This window comes from Vipera berus, assembly GCF_964194415.1.
Source record: "Vipera berus genome assembly, chromosome: 2".
Taxonomy (NCBI): Eukaryota; Metazoa; Chordata; class Lepidosauria; order Squamata; family Viperidae; genus Vipera; species Vipera berus.
The window spans coordinates 29,473,268-29,491,066 of record NC_138203.1 but is presented as its reverse complement, the minus strand read 5'-3'; the positions used below and the strand labels follow the sequence as shown (position 1 = coordinate 29,491,066).

Genomic DNA, 17,799 nt, shown 5'->3' with positions numbered 1-17,799 from the left:
TTTTCTCTTACAAAATTATTTCATGAAAAATAATGCCGGTTTTATATTATTTATCTTGGCATACTTAAAACTTTAACATTTTGAAACAGCTTATTATTTTATAGTGTTCACATTTTGCCGTTAGCTGCTTTTGAAAGATTTTAATTTGAAAATAGGAAATATAACCAATAAATTAGCTATTGTTTTTTGTTTAATATACAGTTAGAAAGTTGGATTTGCATTATGTTGCAAAATGTAAGAAGTTCAAGCAAAAATAATGAATTTTGCTGTATGAAATTTTTTTGCTGGAGGCTTTACCCTTAGTGAGTTTACCACAAATGAAAAAGGTACAAAAAGGAGCAGCAGAAGTGATCAAAGTCATGTGAGTAATGGCTATAAGCATTAGTTCTTTTTAGTTTACAAAAAGGCAAATAAAGAAAAGCATGAAAGGGACAAATAAAATGATGCATGATATGAAAAAAATAGGAAAGCAAACATTTTCTCCCTAAAATGGGAAGTGAGAAGAGATAAAAAATATATACTGATTTATACAAGGCATGTTAGCATACAGACTCTGCTACCAGAAGAATGGCTAGTGCATAAGACTGTCATTCCAAATTAAATTGATCAGAAAAATCAACTTCCACAGAATTTGGGATTATGGATTCTGTGAGATGGGACAAAGCACTGTACTCACTGCTTCTCTAGAGGCATTAATGGAAAGCAAGTTACTAGTTGTCATCTTGAGGAAATGAAGTAAAAACATTACAGTGGAGCTTTCCCCCTTATTCTTAATCAAGTTCTAAAAATATGTACACATTTTTAAAAGTTTTTATTTATAAAGATGTGACTTTTGGAAATACCGAAGAACAATAATTATTCAAAGGCTTCTTTTACTGAGACATGCAAATGAAAATAGTTTCTAATTAATCTGCTGCTTCAGATTAATTTAAAACTAATTCTCATCTACTATGAACTAAAGCATATTAATTAGTTTTAATCATTACAGTTTGGTTATTCCATAATTATCATATGTTTACTGAGTTTTTATTTTCTTCTGTAGAATGACTATAGCTTTACAATTTTTATACTGAAAAACATAAAAAAGATTTGATTCTTTATTCTGCCATCTATGACTCATAATTAGCATGCTTCTATTATATCTTCACAGGTTGAGACTTATATCAACAATCAGTAAAATTAAATTAAATTAAACCAAATTTTTAAAAAATAAAGCCAGTGGCTATCCATAAATACATGACACATGAGCTCCATCTACAGGTCAACAATCCAACCAAAAGCTTTGATAGATGATTACTTAAAAAAGGAAGATTCTAATGTCATGTTCTAATATTTTTTCAGTCACATTTTAAATATGCATTTTATGAATTCCTACATTTGTTTTATGATTGGAAAAAATCTATTTTATCTTAGGTCTTTATGACTAAAAAAATGTGTGTGACAGGAAACAAAATGATCTTTGCCTCTTTTTTTTTGAATGTGTGAGGAGAAAAGATTGGACAACCAAAGTTTTGTTCAAGATGGAGTTGAGAAATTCTGCCTTGGGCAAGGAGTTTGGGTCAGAAGATCTGCAAGGTCCCTTCCAATGCTATAATTCTCTGACATCACATATAAGAGGGATACCAAGAGGTGGATTTGAAACAGGATCTTAAAAAGAAATTATTTATTTTGTGAAGATTAATCAAAGCAGTTGACCAAAGTTTTATATAGAATCATCAGAGAGATAGAAGTTAACCTGAAAGTCCAATCTCTTCGATCTAGAATGCAACCAAAGCATCCTCCTGGAGAAAAAGCCATTCAGTCTGTTTCTTTGCAGACCAGTACATAAAATTAAATGGTCATATATTTATGATTTATTTTGGCATTCTCTTGTATTAGGTAAAAAACATGTTTTGCTGTCTCACTAGAATCCACAATTATCAAACAAGACTCAAATGTAAAGCACTAAATGAACAATTTTTGCAAATGAATATAAAATTAGATCAGTTGCTATAAAATTAATATTACTTCACATATGAAGTCTTACTCCAATAATGTACTTAACTTTCAAAATTATCTTTGATTATTTAAATTTAAAACTTTTGTTAGCTATCAGACATTTGACAAAATGTCAGCAGAATCTCCCAGCGAAGTTTATTCATACTATGACTTGCCACATGCTTTGATACACAGAAATTAATAGGAAATTGAATCAGCTTTTCCAAAGCCATCTCTTGAGAACATGCCATTTACAAGTGTTTTGATTTTATCTTGAAAGTTTTTTCTAATTCCCACTTCTGACAATTACTGAGTAGACTGTAAGTTACACATTATCAAATGTTATAACATAGTACAAGACTTGCTTTAGTTTTATGTTCAATTTTAGTTTTGTTCAATATTTATGTAAACATTTTTAAATTTATAGTTGATGACAAAATGGACTTTAAAAATAATTATGAAAAGCTTAGATACATTATAACACTTTATTTAAAGTGACAGCTATAACATTTGAAAGTTTCCTTTAGAAACTTAACATTTCAGTAAATTTAAGGTATACATTACTCACCTACGGCTACTCTTCTGCTTTTGCTCCCCTTCAGTTATTTTTTTAACGGGTACATCAGTATTTTTCTTTAACTTCTGCATAACTCGTTTTTTCATTTGATACTTTTCTTCACTATCAAGACCATCATCTTCATCACAATATCCCTCCTCTACTTCCTGGGCAGATTGTTAAGACATTCATACATTTTAGTTTATACATCTCAACTGTTCAGTATCATCCAAAACAGATTCTTTTTCATTACCAATTTATTAGAAAAGCACATTTTTAAAACAGTAAGTTATTTATAGATATGAAAGGTCCCCTCCCCAAAATGGGGAACCCCTTTAAGGCTTTTTTCCCCTCTCAAATAATTAGGTTTAAACCTAAATGGAATATGTTTTTGGCACAATTGATAAAATGCTCAAGATGCTGTGTGTTATTGTCACAAGCCACCTCTAAAAACTATGTCACAGCACAGCTTTCCTGCACAGTTATTATGCTATGGGCAAGTAGTGACTGCAACCTCTCCCTTCCAAAAAATGCATTTGTTTCCAAGGAGCTATCATTTCCAAAATAAATTATATATATTTTTTTGCTTGTGGGCTCTCAAATGGAAAGGACGTCAAGTGAATGTGCTCTTTGAGATCCATAAAGAAGCTAAGATAAAGTATTCTATATTTTTTACTGGAAGTTAACATTCCTAAATTTTAATTATATCCTTAAATACTTATTACTTCTGTAAACCATATATGAATTCACCTACCAGGGTCATTATTCAGTGCAAAAACAAATTATGCAAATATATTTTACCTCCAAAAGTAAAATAAAAACATCTTTGGTTAACAACTTAAAGTTCCTGGTCCTGGAGGGCCTCTAGTCTCAAACAGCAATGTCTAAGTGGAAGCATTGTCATGCTATGTAGGAATGCTTTGGGGGGGAGGGGGGGGAGGTGCTGCCTAGGGAATGATCAGATAAGAGGGCAGAGCCCACAGCTGCACAACCCCTGAGAAAGAATGTCTCAAAGGAACTTCCCTAATTTATAAGGCTGTAAAAAAAGATGGTAGGAGATTAGTACTATCAGACTTCCAAGATTCTGTTAATATAAGTTTACAATAAATTAGAATTAGTTCAGCTGGTCATGTTTCCTGTTTATCTATCTTGGAAGGCTGACATCAATCTTGCAGTCCATGACAGGAAATGAAATGGGTCACCTTAGAGGACAACTACTACAGAATGATACTGAGGCTTTTACACAAGGTGGTTCAGCTATGCAATCCAAGGATGGTAGAACCTAGGAACAATGATGCATGGCAAGAATAAATATAGCCTTTACATCCTATTAGTCTTCATCCTGGGCTGAAAAACAACAGCATATTTCTCCATCAAATGTTTACATTGTTGGAGTCAAAGAAATTGCCTGGTTGACACCACTTTTTTGGTTGAATTATCAAAGCTAGTTCTTGTGTCACAAAATTGGCATAGTTATCAATGTCTGTGCTATTCTGCATCATAAAATGCTTTCCCATTTTGCAGCTCCTTCTCCTACAATCCCGCAACTAAGATGTTGAATTGCTCTTTTACAAGAAAGTGTTATATTATTATTGGCTCTAAATGGTAATGATGGCCACCAAGAGTTCATTCATCCTGACTCAGTTATTTTGAACAACCATTTCCCTTATCTGACCTTCTTTTGGGGAAAAGGTTGTTAAGAAACTCATGTGGTGATAATTATAAGATATCCTGGATAAAGATTATCTCAGTGCAAATGCAATGAGGGATTGGATGAGATTAAACAGATTGAGGATGTATCTCAATGCTTGGAACCAGGAACGAGGGCCTGCAGGCTATGAAGAACTGGATGGGATGGAACAGACTTATGATGAATCTGAACAAAAGAGAGGTACTGTTGTGAAAAAGCTTTCTGGTTCCAAATCCAGGAAGCTTCTGGATACAATTCAAGGTGACAATTACTACTTATCAAACTCCTTAAACTCAAGTTTTCATTACCTCAGAGACTACCATATTTGTTCTATACAGAATCTAATTAGCCATACATGCTGGTGAGAAGGACATATTGCAGAATCCTTTCTGCATTCAAGGTATATAGGCCCATGACGAAGCCTCCTCTGTTGAATGCCTTTGGAACAACTTACCCTCCAAAATTAGCCCCCCTCCGTATGTTCAATTCAGAAGAGCATTTAGTTGGTGCTGTTCCAAAAAGCTTTCAAAACAAGAGGTGATGGGAGCAACAACTGCTATTGTAGCTGGATTTGGGTGCCTGAGATTGAAAGGAAGTGCTATAGTGTGAGGATATTGTATGTTTTATTGTTTACTCACAAAAGCCACCTCATATTAAAATGAGCTGGCTGCATACAAGTCTGAAATATATAACTGAACTAATGAGGTAGAAAAGATTGACCTACCTTACCTAGTTGACTGAAACCTTTTTGTTAACAGGACAATTAAATACTACCAATGTTTCAGCAGCAGCTAAGACAGCAACCAGCTATGTAGTAGTAATAGACATTAGCTCCATAAATATTATAGCAAATGTAAAGCTCTTACCTTATCTGAATAATCACTTTCATTTGCTTTTTCACTGAAAGGAAATGCAGTGTATAAGTAATTGTTTCATAATGCACTTTCTAAAATAAAATTAATCTAAATGAATTTTTAGTTTAGATTAGAGGTTTTTACTTAGTGTATCCTTATTAATATTTTTCCAGTGGAAACAAAGGCAATCTGATTATTATCTCACAAGTATCATATATGTTTAAAGGAGCTGTCTTAGCTCAAGAGTTGCGATCAAACTGCATGACATCCTCAAGAAATGTTTGGCAAATAGGAAATGGCCTAATAATGTATGACAGTCCTTTCTAATCTTAACCCTAGCCCTCCCTAAGTGTAGAGAAATTCAGACATGGCTATTGGCCATACTAGCTGGGAATTCTGAAAGCTGCAGTACTAAAATATGTGAAAAAAGGTTGGTTTGTAATGCAGTAGCAAGTAGGCCAAATGTCACATATTTATCACAATAGAAATTCTACATTTCTAAACTAACAAAATAATTTTTAATTAGCCACAGTTTGTTTACCTGTCAATGGCAGGAACAGAACTCAGGTGTGGATCATCTTTCAATAAATCATGACTACTTTTGCTTTTTCCTTTCATGCTCTAAAATTGTTTAAAAAGAATGGAATGATGGGTTTATGAGAAAATTTCTTCACTTTTATAACATAAATTTCTCCATGAAAGAAACAGAGCATCATACAAAAGCATTAAACAATATCCTAATTATTAAAATTACATTGTCATATGTATTGTGTTGATTGCAGATGTTCATTCAAATGAAACTATGATGATCTGCAACCTATAATTGTTACAAAGGAGAAATGGGTTTATTCTGCAGGAAGATCTAACCTTGGTGTTGTTTCTATTATCAAAATGGCCATTTGACTCTGAACCTCCCTGGATTTTAGAGAAGCAAGAAAGAATCATAAAGCCTTTCTCCTATATTACACATAAATATATTGAGAATTTTATGTAAGAAAAATAACCTTCAGGATATCAGGTGCTAGATTATTTTGTGCTTATAATTGTGATCAGGACTTTCAATTACTTTACTTACTTTCAATAGTGTATTAAAAGTAAGCATTAATAGCCAGGCAGTTAGTTATATCCCACACCAATTCAGTTTTGAGACAGTTTACAAGGACAGTCCAACAAAAAGCAACTTAAAGGCAACTAATCTGAAAACCACCCTCCTCCATCCTTCTGTCTATACTGTACAGTCAATAGTTAAACTGACTGCCGAGACCGATAAAAAACACTCCTGGTAAATTTAGTAGCACCTAAATTTCTCTGAACAATGCTAGATTCAAGAAGAAACCTAAGCTCTGGTAAGACAAGGCAGGGCAAAGGCATTCAACACAAACAATACAAATCTTCCTAGACCAGCAGTACAACCTTCTCATCTTTTTACTTCTGGCTGAAGATGTGTATCTGCAAACTTCCAGAGAAATGAGTGCTATTAAGCACAATTTACTATGTTTTAGTGCAAGAACAGGTAATCTTCAAGTCTAGATCTGTATAATTTCTACTAGTAAGGCTTGCTAGTATACTATCAACATATATTATTTCTTTTATTTATCATTATTTTATTTAAACCCATAGTCTGGGGCCTTAATTTATATTCAGTTTACTAATAAAATTTCAATAAGCAAATCTGGACATTAATTTCACAATGCTGAAAATTAAAGGGATTCACAGAATTATATAGGTAGTTAGCTTGAAATTATACCTGACTAACTCTGTTGACTTCTACTTCTTCCTCCTCAGCTTCTTCTCCAAATGAAAGCAGGCTAAAATTTCTTCAAATAAAAAAAGAGGTACCTTAATTTAACAGTAGAACACATAATAACCAGAATTCCTTTGAAAATCATTGCCACTTCAAAGGTGTACAGAACTAATTTTCCTGTTGAAACCTCACAAAATCCTAGCCAACCTCTGCAATTCTTGCTGCACTTTGTCAAGTAGCTTTACAGCATAAGACCTTATCAGGGTGCAATGTTCCACTCAAGAAAGCATACAACTGGATTCTGTTCCTTATCTTTTACACAATTATTATTTGTATATAATTCAGTGTCAAGGCATAAATCAAATCCTAATCTGTATGGAGAAAACTATACCTGAGTTTGCAGGAAAGAAATATGCTGTACTTACTTTGTGCCCTTTGATTTTGCCTTCTCAACTTCTTCCACTGGTTTCTCATTCCTCAGCTTTTTACTGGTCCTTGGAATTATATCATCAAAGGGATTAAATAAAACCTAAAATAAAGATGTTTTATTAATCTTTTAAGACTGTCGATCATGAAAAATAATATCTCATAAGCACCCAAACACTGCAATCTAGAAATGGTGATAAGGCATAACTAAGCTTGCTGAACATAAGTTATTAAATCTAGTTTAGCTGAAGCTTGTATACTTTAGGCAACAGCTTTATCCAACAATGGCCAAAATGCCAGTTTTTAATGAAAATCAATCAAACAGATGTGTGAACTATCCATCAGCTGCAGTGGGACAAAAAAGTATTTAGTCAGCCACCAATTGTGCAAGTTCTCCCACTTAAAAAGATGAGAGAGGCCTGTAATTTTCATCATAGGTATACCTCAACTATGAGAGACAAAATGGGGGGAAAGAATCCAGGATATCACATTGTAGGATTTCTAATGAATTTATTTGCAAATTATGGTGGAAAATAAATATTTGGTCAATAACAAATGTTCATCTCAATACTTTGTTATATACACTTTGTTGGCAATGACAGAGGTCAAACGTTTTCTGTAAGTGTTCACAAGGTTTGCACACACTGTTGCTGGTATTTTGGCCCATTCCTCCATGCAGATCTCCTCTAGAGCAGTGATGTTTTGGGGCTGTCGCTGGGCAACACAGACTTTCAACTCCCTCCAAAGGTTTTCTATGGGGTTGAGATCTGGAGACTGGCTAGGCCACTCCAGGACCTTGAAATGCTTCTTACGAAGCCACTCCTTCGTTGCCCGGGCGGTGTGTTTGGGATCATTGTCATGCTGAAAGACCCAGCCACGTTTCATCTTCAATGCCCTTGCTGATGGAAGGAGGTTTTCACTCAAAATCTCACGATACATGGCCCCATTCATTCTTTCCTTTACATGGATCAGTCATCCTGGTCCCTTTGCAGAAAAACACCCCCAAAGCATGATGTTTCCACACCCATGCTTCACAGTAGGTATGGTGTTCTTTGGATGCAACTCAACATTCTTTCTCCTCCAAACACGAGTTGAGTTTTTACCAAAAAGTTCTACTTTGGTTTCATCTGACCATATGACATTCTCCCAATCCTGTTTTGGATCATCCAAATGCTCTCTAGCAAACTTCAGACGGGCCCGGACATGTACTGGCTTAAGCAGGGGGACACGTCTGGCACTGCAGGATTTGAGTCCCTGGCGGCGTAGTGTGTTACTGATGGTAGCCTTTGTTACTTTGGTCCCAGCTCTCTGCAGGTCATTCACTAGGTCCTCCCGTGTGGTTCTGGGATTTTTGCTCACTGTTCTTGTGATCATTTTTACCCCACGGGGTGAGATCTTTAGTGGAGCCCCAGAACGAGGGACATTATCAGTGGTCTTGTATGTCTTCCATTTTCTAATAATTGCTCCCACAGTTGATTTCTTCACGCCAGGCTGCTTGCCTATTGAAAATTCAGTCTTCCCAGCATGGTGCAGGTCTACAATTTTGTTTCTGGTGTCCTTCAACAGCTCTTTGGTCTTGGCCATAGTGGAGTTTGGAGTGTGACTGTTTGAGGTTGTGGACTGGTGTCTTTTATACTGATAAGAAGTTCAACCAGGTGCCATTCATACAGGTAACGAGTGGAGGACAGAGGAGCCTCTTAAAGAAGAAGTTACAGGTCTGTGAGAGCCAGAAATCTTGCTTGTTTGTAGGTGACCAAATACTTATTTTACCGAGGAATGTACAAATTAATTCATTAGAAATCCTACAATGTGATTTCCTGGATTCTTTCCCCCCATTTTGTCTCTCATAGTTGAGGTATACCTATGATGAAAATTACAGGCCTCTCTCATCTTTTTAAGTGGGAGAACTTGCACAATTGGTGGCTGACTAAATACTTTTTTGTCCCACTTTAAGAAATATGATGAGTTAACAGAAAAATTCCATGACCTAAATGGTGATATGTTCTTCACACATGTCCTAAAACTAGATAAAGAGAATCAATCAAAGAAATGAGGCAAAATCATACTGTGGGAAGTCAGCTCCCCAGAGAAGAAAATATTAAAAGGGCAAAAAAATATATTTCCTCAAAAGATATTGAAGAACCAGAAAAGCATGTCCAGCTCTCCCTCCCCCAAGCTCTGTACAAATGCAGATGTAGGAGGCCCCAGCTAGCTTAGGAAGACAAAGACCTAAAATCTACATACCCCACCCAAACTCTAAGACAGGACATAATACTGTTAACACACATATGCCAAAGGGCAAACCCAGACTCAGCTCAGAATACGTGACACAGGAAATAGCCTCAAACAGGAACAGGAAATGAATGAACCTTTATTGTCAAAGTACAACCATTGAGATTGGCTGAGCCTCCCTTCGTGCCCCCACCCCCAACTTACAGTGACACAAATCTTATTACACCATGTGAACTAATTGCACAACACACCGGCCTTGCAAGTCAATCATGCATAAAGTTTATAAAATTATATCCCGTTCAAAAGCCTAACAGCCCATGGATAAAAGCTGTTCTTCAGCCTGTTGGTACGGCTGGCTATACTCCTATATCTCCTACCCGATGGTAGGAGAGTAAAGAGATACCGTCCAAATCACTCCAAACAAAAAGCTTAAGAGGGTATAAAAATCCACTCCCTACATGTGCTCAGTCCTTTTTCTGCTAGAACTATCTTTCTCTCTGGCTCTCCTCTGCAATAAACTGTAACCTTCTTTCTAAAGCAGTAGCCATATTGTTTATCCCTGCTTGGACTGAACCATGATGAAGAGTTTAGTTTCAACAATACCTATTAAAGCATTTATTGAGGAAGATATATCATAGCTACAAATTTGTATGTGACAAAGTATATGAACCTTTGGATTCAGTAACTAGTGTGATCTTCTTCAACAGCAATAACTACAACTAAATGTTTCCTATAACTGCTGATCAGTGTTATAGATTGGCTTGGAGGAGTTTTAGTTCATTCTTTCCTATAGAACACATTCATCTCTTGATCTTCAAGTTCACAGACATACAGTATACCCTGAATTTGCTAATATACTTCAGCATGTATAGTTCCATCAATGATGGCAAGCAGTCCTGGTGCTGAAACAGCAAAGCAGGACCAAACCATGATCTGGCCACATTTCACAACTGGGATAAGATTATTATGCTAGAATGCAGTGTTTGTTTTTCAACAAACATAAAACTTTTCATTCAAACTACAAGTCTACTTTGGCCTTATCTGTCCACAGAATGTTCTTCCAACAGCCTTCAACTTATCTAGGTGGTCTTTTGCAAACCGAAGATGGGGAGCAATGTTCTTTTTGGATAGAAGTGGCTTTTTCCTTCCAACCCTGCCAGGCACACAATTGTTGTCCAGTGTTCTTCTGATGGTGGTTTCATAAACACGGACATTCATCAATGCAAAAGAGGCCTTTAGATCCTTAGACATTACACTGGGCTTCTTGAGACCTCCTGGAGTACAACAAACCTTGTTCTTGGTGTGATCTTAATCTCCTGGAAAGGGTAACAATACCATTGATTGCACATGATCTGCCTGATACTCGACTAGTGAAGTCCACACTCTTTGGAAATAGTTTTCCCCCAGCCTAGTGAACATCAGCAATTTGTTTTTCAGATATCCTAAGAAATCTCCTTTGTTCAAGCCATGACATACTTCCACATACCTGTGTTGTGAAGATCACATTTTGATAGTGAACACCCAGGTCTGTTCTTTTAATAAGGCAGAACCTCCCACACTCAAACCTGATTATCGTCCCATTGATCAAAATATCTGACTCTAATTTTCACATGAATTGATAATTTGGATCATTTTCCTCAATAAATCAATGAACAAATACAATATTTTTGACTCATTTGCTTAATTGGGTTCTTGTTATCTAGGTTTAGGGCTTATGTAAAGAACAGACCACATCTTTTAAGATCGTATTTATGCAGAAATATTGAAAATTCAAAAGGATTCACAAACCTTTTTCATCTACACTGCTGTAAATGAAACTTCATGATATCTTCTAGAATTTGATATAATTGGTATGTAATTAATCTTTAGTTCTGAACCTATTATTCGAACACCTTGGGCAAGCAACTATGGTCAAATATACAAAATCCAGGCAACTCAAGGGTTTCATTCATGGTTTTTTTCTTGTTTAAAAAAATAATAATAATTCAAAATAAACACCTGTGAATGTCTCCTAGAATTGCCTTGATTATGTGTAAGCAAGTAGCATTACCAGTAGTAGCTGTTGGCTTTTTATTAACCATAGGCAGTCCTTATTTAGTGACTGCCTTCTTTAGTGACCATTCACAGTTATGACAGTGATGAAAATAATTTTATAACCTGTCCCTGCATTGATGACCTTTATAGGTCTGTAAAGCAAAGGAAAGCTGAAGTAAGATTATAAGCATAATCAGTTTCACTTAGCAACCACTTTAACAACTAAGTTGCTGGTCCCATTTGTGATAGCTAAATAAGAACTGTGCCATACATTAGAAAGAGATGCCAAGATCAGCACTTGGGTCAAAAATACTCGTGATATACAAATTGAGTTTTCAATTATTTCTAATAATTTGAAGCAAAGTGCAAGAAAATATCTCATTTCATTTTAATAGCATTAACACAAGATAAATATTTATTTATATTACAGATAATCTCATTCCTACCTCTGTACTTGTTATTTTATGTGGATTGACTGGTCTTTCATCCATGCCAATTTCAACTTCTGAAAGTCGCAACATATTATATATAGTATCTCCAGTGATCTGCCAAATTAGAAGTACCTTTTTAAAAGCTACCTTTTCACAAATTATTTTCAAAACACATTTTAATTTAAAAAATTTAATTTATGTATTTATTACTATTATTTCTACATTGGCACATTCCAAACAACTTCTGATTACAATAGTAACAAACCCATAAAACATAGAATTAAAAATATCAAATTAATAGCAACTCCTCCCCCCCACTTCTCAAAAAGGAATTGGACAAATTCCCATTTCATTTCCTTAGAAGAAGCTAGAAGGGGCATGAATTCAGTCCCTAAATGGTACAATTTATACTGAGGGGCATTTTGTCAATTTCCTGGGCATTAACAACCTGCATTGAATCCCAGCTAATTGTTCCAAGATATTACCCTAATGATTCACCAGATCCCATTCATGCAAATCAAAACTACAGTGAATATAAAAAACTTTCTGCACAAAGTGTTGCATAACATATTTTCAAGACCTCTAACCAAGATTACCATGGTCACTCTTCCCCAGTATGCAACAGATCATGTTAAATAAAGTGAAGTAAGGCCAGAGAAATCTGATGCTTTGCTGTACTGCCACTGTAGAAGTTTAAACATGGGCTTTCATCAATGTTTGGTCATATTAAGTCTCTCTATTGGTATTCTATCTGCCAGAATTCATTTGTAAACCAAGGTAATCCCTAAGATTGAGATAGCCATGTTGAATGATCTGGCCATCTGCACTTCCAGAGATTTACCAGCTGATTCATGGAATTTCTTGCCAAATCGCTGTAAAATCTAAAAGTGCCCATTGGAATCCATCAAGATACACAAGGTGGCTGACACTATTTTTAATCAATTCTTTCACCATGGGGAGGTTGCAAGGTACAATTTGCTTCATTTGAACCAGGAAGTGATCTACTACAGCAAAGAACTAACAGCAACATATTCCCTTCTATTCTTCCTACGTATCACTTTACCTGCTCCTTCCTTCAATAGCTTATATACTTTTTTACCCTTCATGGCATATAAATAGTTAGTTATATTGCAGTCTATGTTTATTCATAACTTTTCATCAAATATTCTATCCAAAGGATTTGAAAGCTTTTCCTGGAACTTAATTTTTATTCTCACAAATAAAATAAATAACTAATGCCATTATGAACAAATCTTTGTAGACAGTAAATATCATTTAAGCAGAGGTTTTCCAAACCTTTCCAAAGATAGTGTGTTTGTTGTTAAGTTCATCCGCACGCCCCAAAGTAAAAAAGAACTGGCTGCCATTATCATGAGGCCCGGAATTTGCCATGGCAACGAGTCCTCGTCGAATAAAACGCAATCGTGAATGGAATTCATCCTGTAAATTATGACAAAGAACAATTACTGCACAGTTGCCTCTCATTCATTTAGGTTGATGAACACAGGATAAAATAGAAAATGATAACAAGACGCATGGTTCAAACTTATATAGCACTTAAAATGTAGTTATATAATTAGTCCTTGAACTTACAATCATCGCAGCATCCCCGCAGTCACATGATCACCACTCAGGCAGTTTGTAACAGACACACATTTACAACAGTTACAGCATATTGTGGTCAGATAATCACCATTTGCACGTTTATAGCCATGTTCCAACAAGTAAAGTCAGTGGAGAAGCTGGTAATGGCACAAGTCTCAGACATGTGATATTCTACTTAATCACTGCAGTGGAACAGATATCTTAAGTCTGGCGCAGTCACATGATGTCTCAATTAACCACAATGCTTAGTAGAGCTGAACCGCTGAGCAACTGAGCTTTACACAGCTGAGTTGCCAAATTGACCACATTGCTTAGCAAGGGAGTTGTCAGTCTTAATTGCTGTCATTATGTGAGGGCTACTTGTATTTTAATTACAGCATTTCCTTGATTAGTGAAAGTCTTTATGAATAAAATTATATTTTTTGGAAAACCTAGAAAAGGCTCATCCTTTCATATCCCCCCAAATACCCCTTTGTTTTCAATACTTAGCCATATAAGCTCTATCTATTTCAGTAGAATATGTCTCACATCTCCTGTGTCCAAATTTCTACCACTAAAATCAAAGGGGGGAAAAAGGGACTAACTGAAAAAGAGCATAGTAACAAAAAGAACAGACAAAAAACAACTAGCTAAAGCAGAGGGTTACCTTGAAAGGGGCTCCATAGATAGATTCTCCTCCTAAGCCAGTACCAGTTGGATCACCACCTTGTATTATAAATTCAGGTACAACCCTATGAAATATGGTGTTGTCGTAATAGCCTGAAAATAAAACAAGTGTTAAGCCACTTTATAGGAATTGCAACATTTTCAGTGGTGAGGTTTACTTTTTATTTGTGTATATTTATTTCTGAGAAAATGTCAACATCAAATTAATTATATATATAGGAAAAGTAAAAGAACCTTTTGTAAAATATAAAGTTTTCTGAATTACATAATCATTGTAAAAAATTGTTTTTTAAAAGAGAGTGAAGGCATGAAAATACTTGTTAGATTTACCAATTAGTCTTTGCTTGGTTTCACAGACACCCTTAATTCTGCAGTACAATCTTATCTGCTCTTATTTATACAGAAAACTTTAAAAACTGTGAATCTTATTATTTTTTGCATAAACAGGCAGATTTTATTAGCTTAATAATAGATTTACTTTTAACAATTAATCTGATGAAATTATGATAGAACCAAAGCCATAAGATGAAGGTCACAAGCCCAAAGTCAGAGGCTCTTAGCCTATTTGGTCTTCTGGACATTCAATATATGTACATCATCAGAATAAAAAAGTGTAGAAACCAGTCGAGCAATTGCTCTAAGGTCCTTCTGAATAAAGTCCAAAAATCATCAGTTTAAAAATCTTCTCTCTAGCACAGGGGTCCCCAGCCCTGGAGTTGCAGCCCACTAGGTCTTGAGCCTTTCAAAATTGGGCCAGGGAAGTGGCGGGTGAGCACACATGCATCTCAGATAGAAAAATGTGGGTTAGATAGCATCACCACCAGATGGATTCGTAGCTGGCTGACAGGCCGTACTCAGCGTGTGGTCCTCAATGGAACTGCATCTACATGGAAGGAAGTGTGTAGTGGGGTGCCCCAGGGCTGTGTTCTGGGCCCAGTGCTCTTCAATATCTTCATTAATGATTTGGATGAGGGGATAGATGGGGAACTCATCAAATTTGCAGACGACACCAAGCTGGCAGGAATAGCCAATACTCCAGAAGATAGGCTTAAGATACAGAAGGATCTGGACAGACTCGAACACTGGGCACTATCTAACAAAATGAAATTCAATGGTGAAAAAAGTAAGGTTCTACATTTAGGCAGGAAAAATCAAATGCATAGGTATAGTATAGGTGGTACCTTGCTCAATAGTAACTGTGAGAGGGATCTCGGAGTCTTAGTAGACAATCACTTCAATATGAGCCAGCAGTGTGCTGCAGCTGCCAAAAAAGCCAACACAGTGCTAGGCTGCATTAACAGAGGGATAGAATCAAGATCAAGTGAAGTACTAATACCACTTTACAATGCCTTGGTAAGGCCACACCTGGAATACTGCATCCAGTTTTCGTCACCACGATGTAAAAAAGATGTCGAGACTCTAGAAAGGGTACAGAGAAGAGCAACAAAGATGATTAGGGGGCTGGAGGCTAAAACATATAGGGAACGGTTGCTGGAATTGGGTATGTGTAGTTTAATGAAGAGAAGGGTGAGGGGTGACATGATAGCAGTGTTCCAATATCTCAGGGGCTACCACAAAGAAGAGGGAGTCAAGCTATTCTCCAAAGCACCTGAAAGCTGGACAAGAAGCAACGGATGGAAACTAGTCAAGGAGAGAAGCAACCTAGAACTAAGGAGAAACTTCCTGACAGTTAGAACAATTAACCAGCGGAACAACCTGCCTCCAGAGGTGGTGAATGCTCCAACACTGGAGGTTTTTAAGAAGAGACTGGACAGCCATTTGTCTGAAATGGTATAAGGTTTCCTGCCTGAGCAGGGGGTTGGACTAGATGACCTCCAAGGTCCCTTCCAACTTTATTATTATTATTATTAATAGTAGCAACTATGAGAGAGATCTCGGAGTCCTAGTGGACAATCACTAAAATATGACTCAGCAGTGTGCTGCAGCTGCCAAAAAAGCCAACACAGTGCTAGGCTGCATTAACAGAGGGATAGAATCAAGATCGCGTGAAGTACTAATACCACTTTACAATGCCTTGGTAAGGCCACACCTGGAATACTGCATCCAGTTTTCGTCACCACGATGTAAAAAAGATGTCGAGACTCTAGAAAGGGTACAGAGAAGAGCAACAAAGATGATTAGGGGGCTGGAGGCTAAAACATATAGGGAACGGTTGCTGGAATTGGGTATGTGTAGTTTAATGAAGAGAAGGGTGAGGGGTGACATGATAGCAGTGTTCCAATATCTCAGGGGCTGCCACAAAGAAGAGGGAGTCAAGCTATTCTCCAAAGCACCTGAAAGCAGGACAAGAAGCAACGGATGGAAACTAGTCAAGGAGAGAAGCAACCTAGAACTAAGGAGAAACTTCCTGACAGTTAGAACAATTAACCAGTGGAACAACCTGCCTCCAGAGGTGGTGAATACTCCAACACTGGAAGTTTTTAAGCAGAGACTGGCCAGCCACTTGTCTGAAATGGTATAGGGTTTCCTGCCTGAGCAGGGGGTTGGACTAGATGACCTCCAAGGTCCCTTCCAACTTATTATTATTATTATTTAAGAGAACCTGCTCACACAAAAGGAGTTGCATGCGCACACGGAACCATCCTCTCCCCCCTCCAGCTGGTCCGCAAAGCCAAAACGTTGGGGAACTCTGCTCTAGCAAACACTGAACACGCTGAAGAAAATCTGGGATTTGATTTGCAGTTAATAAGAAACTTTTCTTTTTTTCACTGTTTCAGTTTTCACTTTTGAAATAAGATTAAAGAAAAATTTAATTTTTTTCTTTTTCCCAATCCCTCTGCCAATCTCAATGACTTGGAAAAGACGTGGTTCAATTGTGTAGAAGTTTGGATAAGAAAGAACAATTTCTGTTGCTTTCTTCATCTTGGGGAAAATCAGAGCAAATCCATCATTTTCTCCATGCCCTGTGACCTTCTCAAAGCATCTAAGAAATAGATCTTCAATCACTTGCATGGAATTTCGCAGAGAAAGGAAAAATGAATCAAAAGCATCTCTCGAGTCCTTTGGTAAAGAGCAGAGTTTGAAAGAAAGATGACATTATCTCACTTGTCACATACTTTTGAGGAAAGGAGGACACACAGAACAAAACTCTTGCTGCTGCTCCTTCCTTCTCTCAACTATAAAGTATGCAAGAAGTTGTTCCAAGTTTGATCATCTGAAGGGCTAAGAATATTTCCCTAAGTGGGGGTACTGCAGATGTTTGCTGTTTCTTTCAAACAAAGCTTGTATTTCTATTTAAAACTTTTTGGAAAAGTAGTATGAGAATTAAGCACACTTATTGAAACTGAGTACTTTTCATTGTATAGAAACTATATTATATTTATACTTTTATTGTCATTATATTTATACTTTTATTGTTATTATTGATCATCGCGTAGCCAGATGTTCAGACTGGGTTTGGCATTTTTGTCTACCTATTGAGTCCTTACCAAGGACCTGGGATAAGCAGATCTGGATGTTGGATGGTGTTACAGATATTGTCGCAGGATGGAAGCTGTCCCCAGTAAAGCCACCTTTTGTAATTGACTGATAGTGAATTTGTCAATGCCAATAGTGTTTAAGTG

At 36.4% G+C, this 17,799-nt stretch overlaps 1 protein-coding gene across 2 annotated transcripts in view; it reads right to left on the bottom strand.

The window, feature by feature from the left end:
- CWC27 (CWC27 spliceosome associated cyclophilin) overlaps positions 1-17,799 on the bottom strand; it is a 138,136-nt gene that overhangs the window by 116,338 nt on the left and 3,999 nt on the right. For both annotated transcript variants that reach the window (XM_081317837.1, XM_081317838.1), the window contains exons 3-10: positions 14,196-14,308; positions 13,241-13,384; positions 11,960-12,058; positions 7,247-7,350; positions 6,825-6,894; positions 5,619-5,698; positions 5,090-5,123; positions 2,546-2,700 (exon numbers count right to left, since the gene is read on the bottom strand). In XM_081317837.1, coding sequence (XP_081173963.1) covers positions 2,546-2,700; positions 5,090-5,123; positions 5,619-5,698; positions 6,825-6,894; positions 7,247-7,350; positions 11,960-12,058; positions 13,241-13,384; positions 14,196-14,308 — 799 coding nt within the window. The remainder of the gene's footprint in view (positions 1-2,545; positions 2,701-5,089; positions 5,124-5,618; positions 5,699-6,824; positions 6,895-7,246; positions 7,351-11,959; positions 12,059-13,240; positions 13,385-14,195; positions 14,309-17,799) is intronic.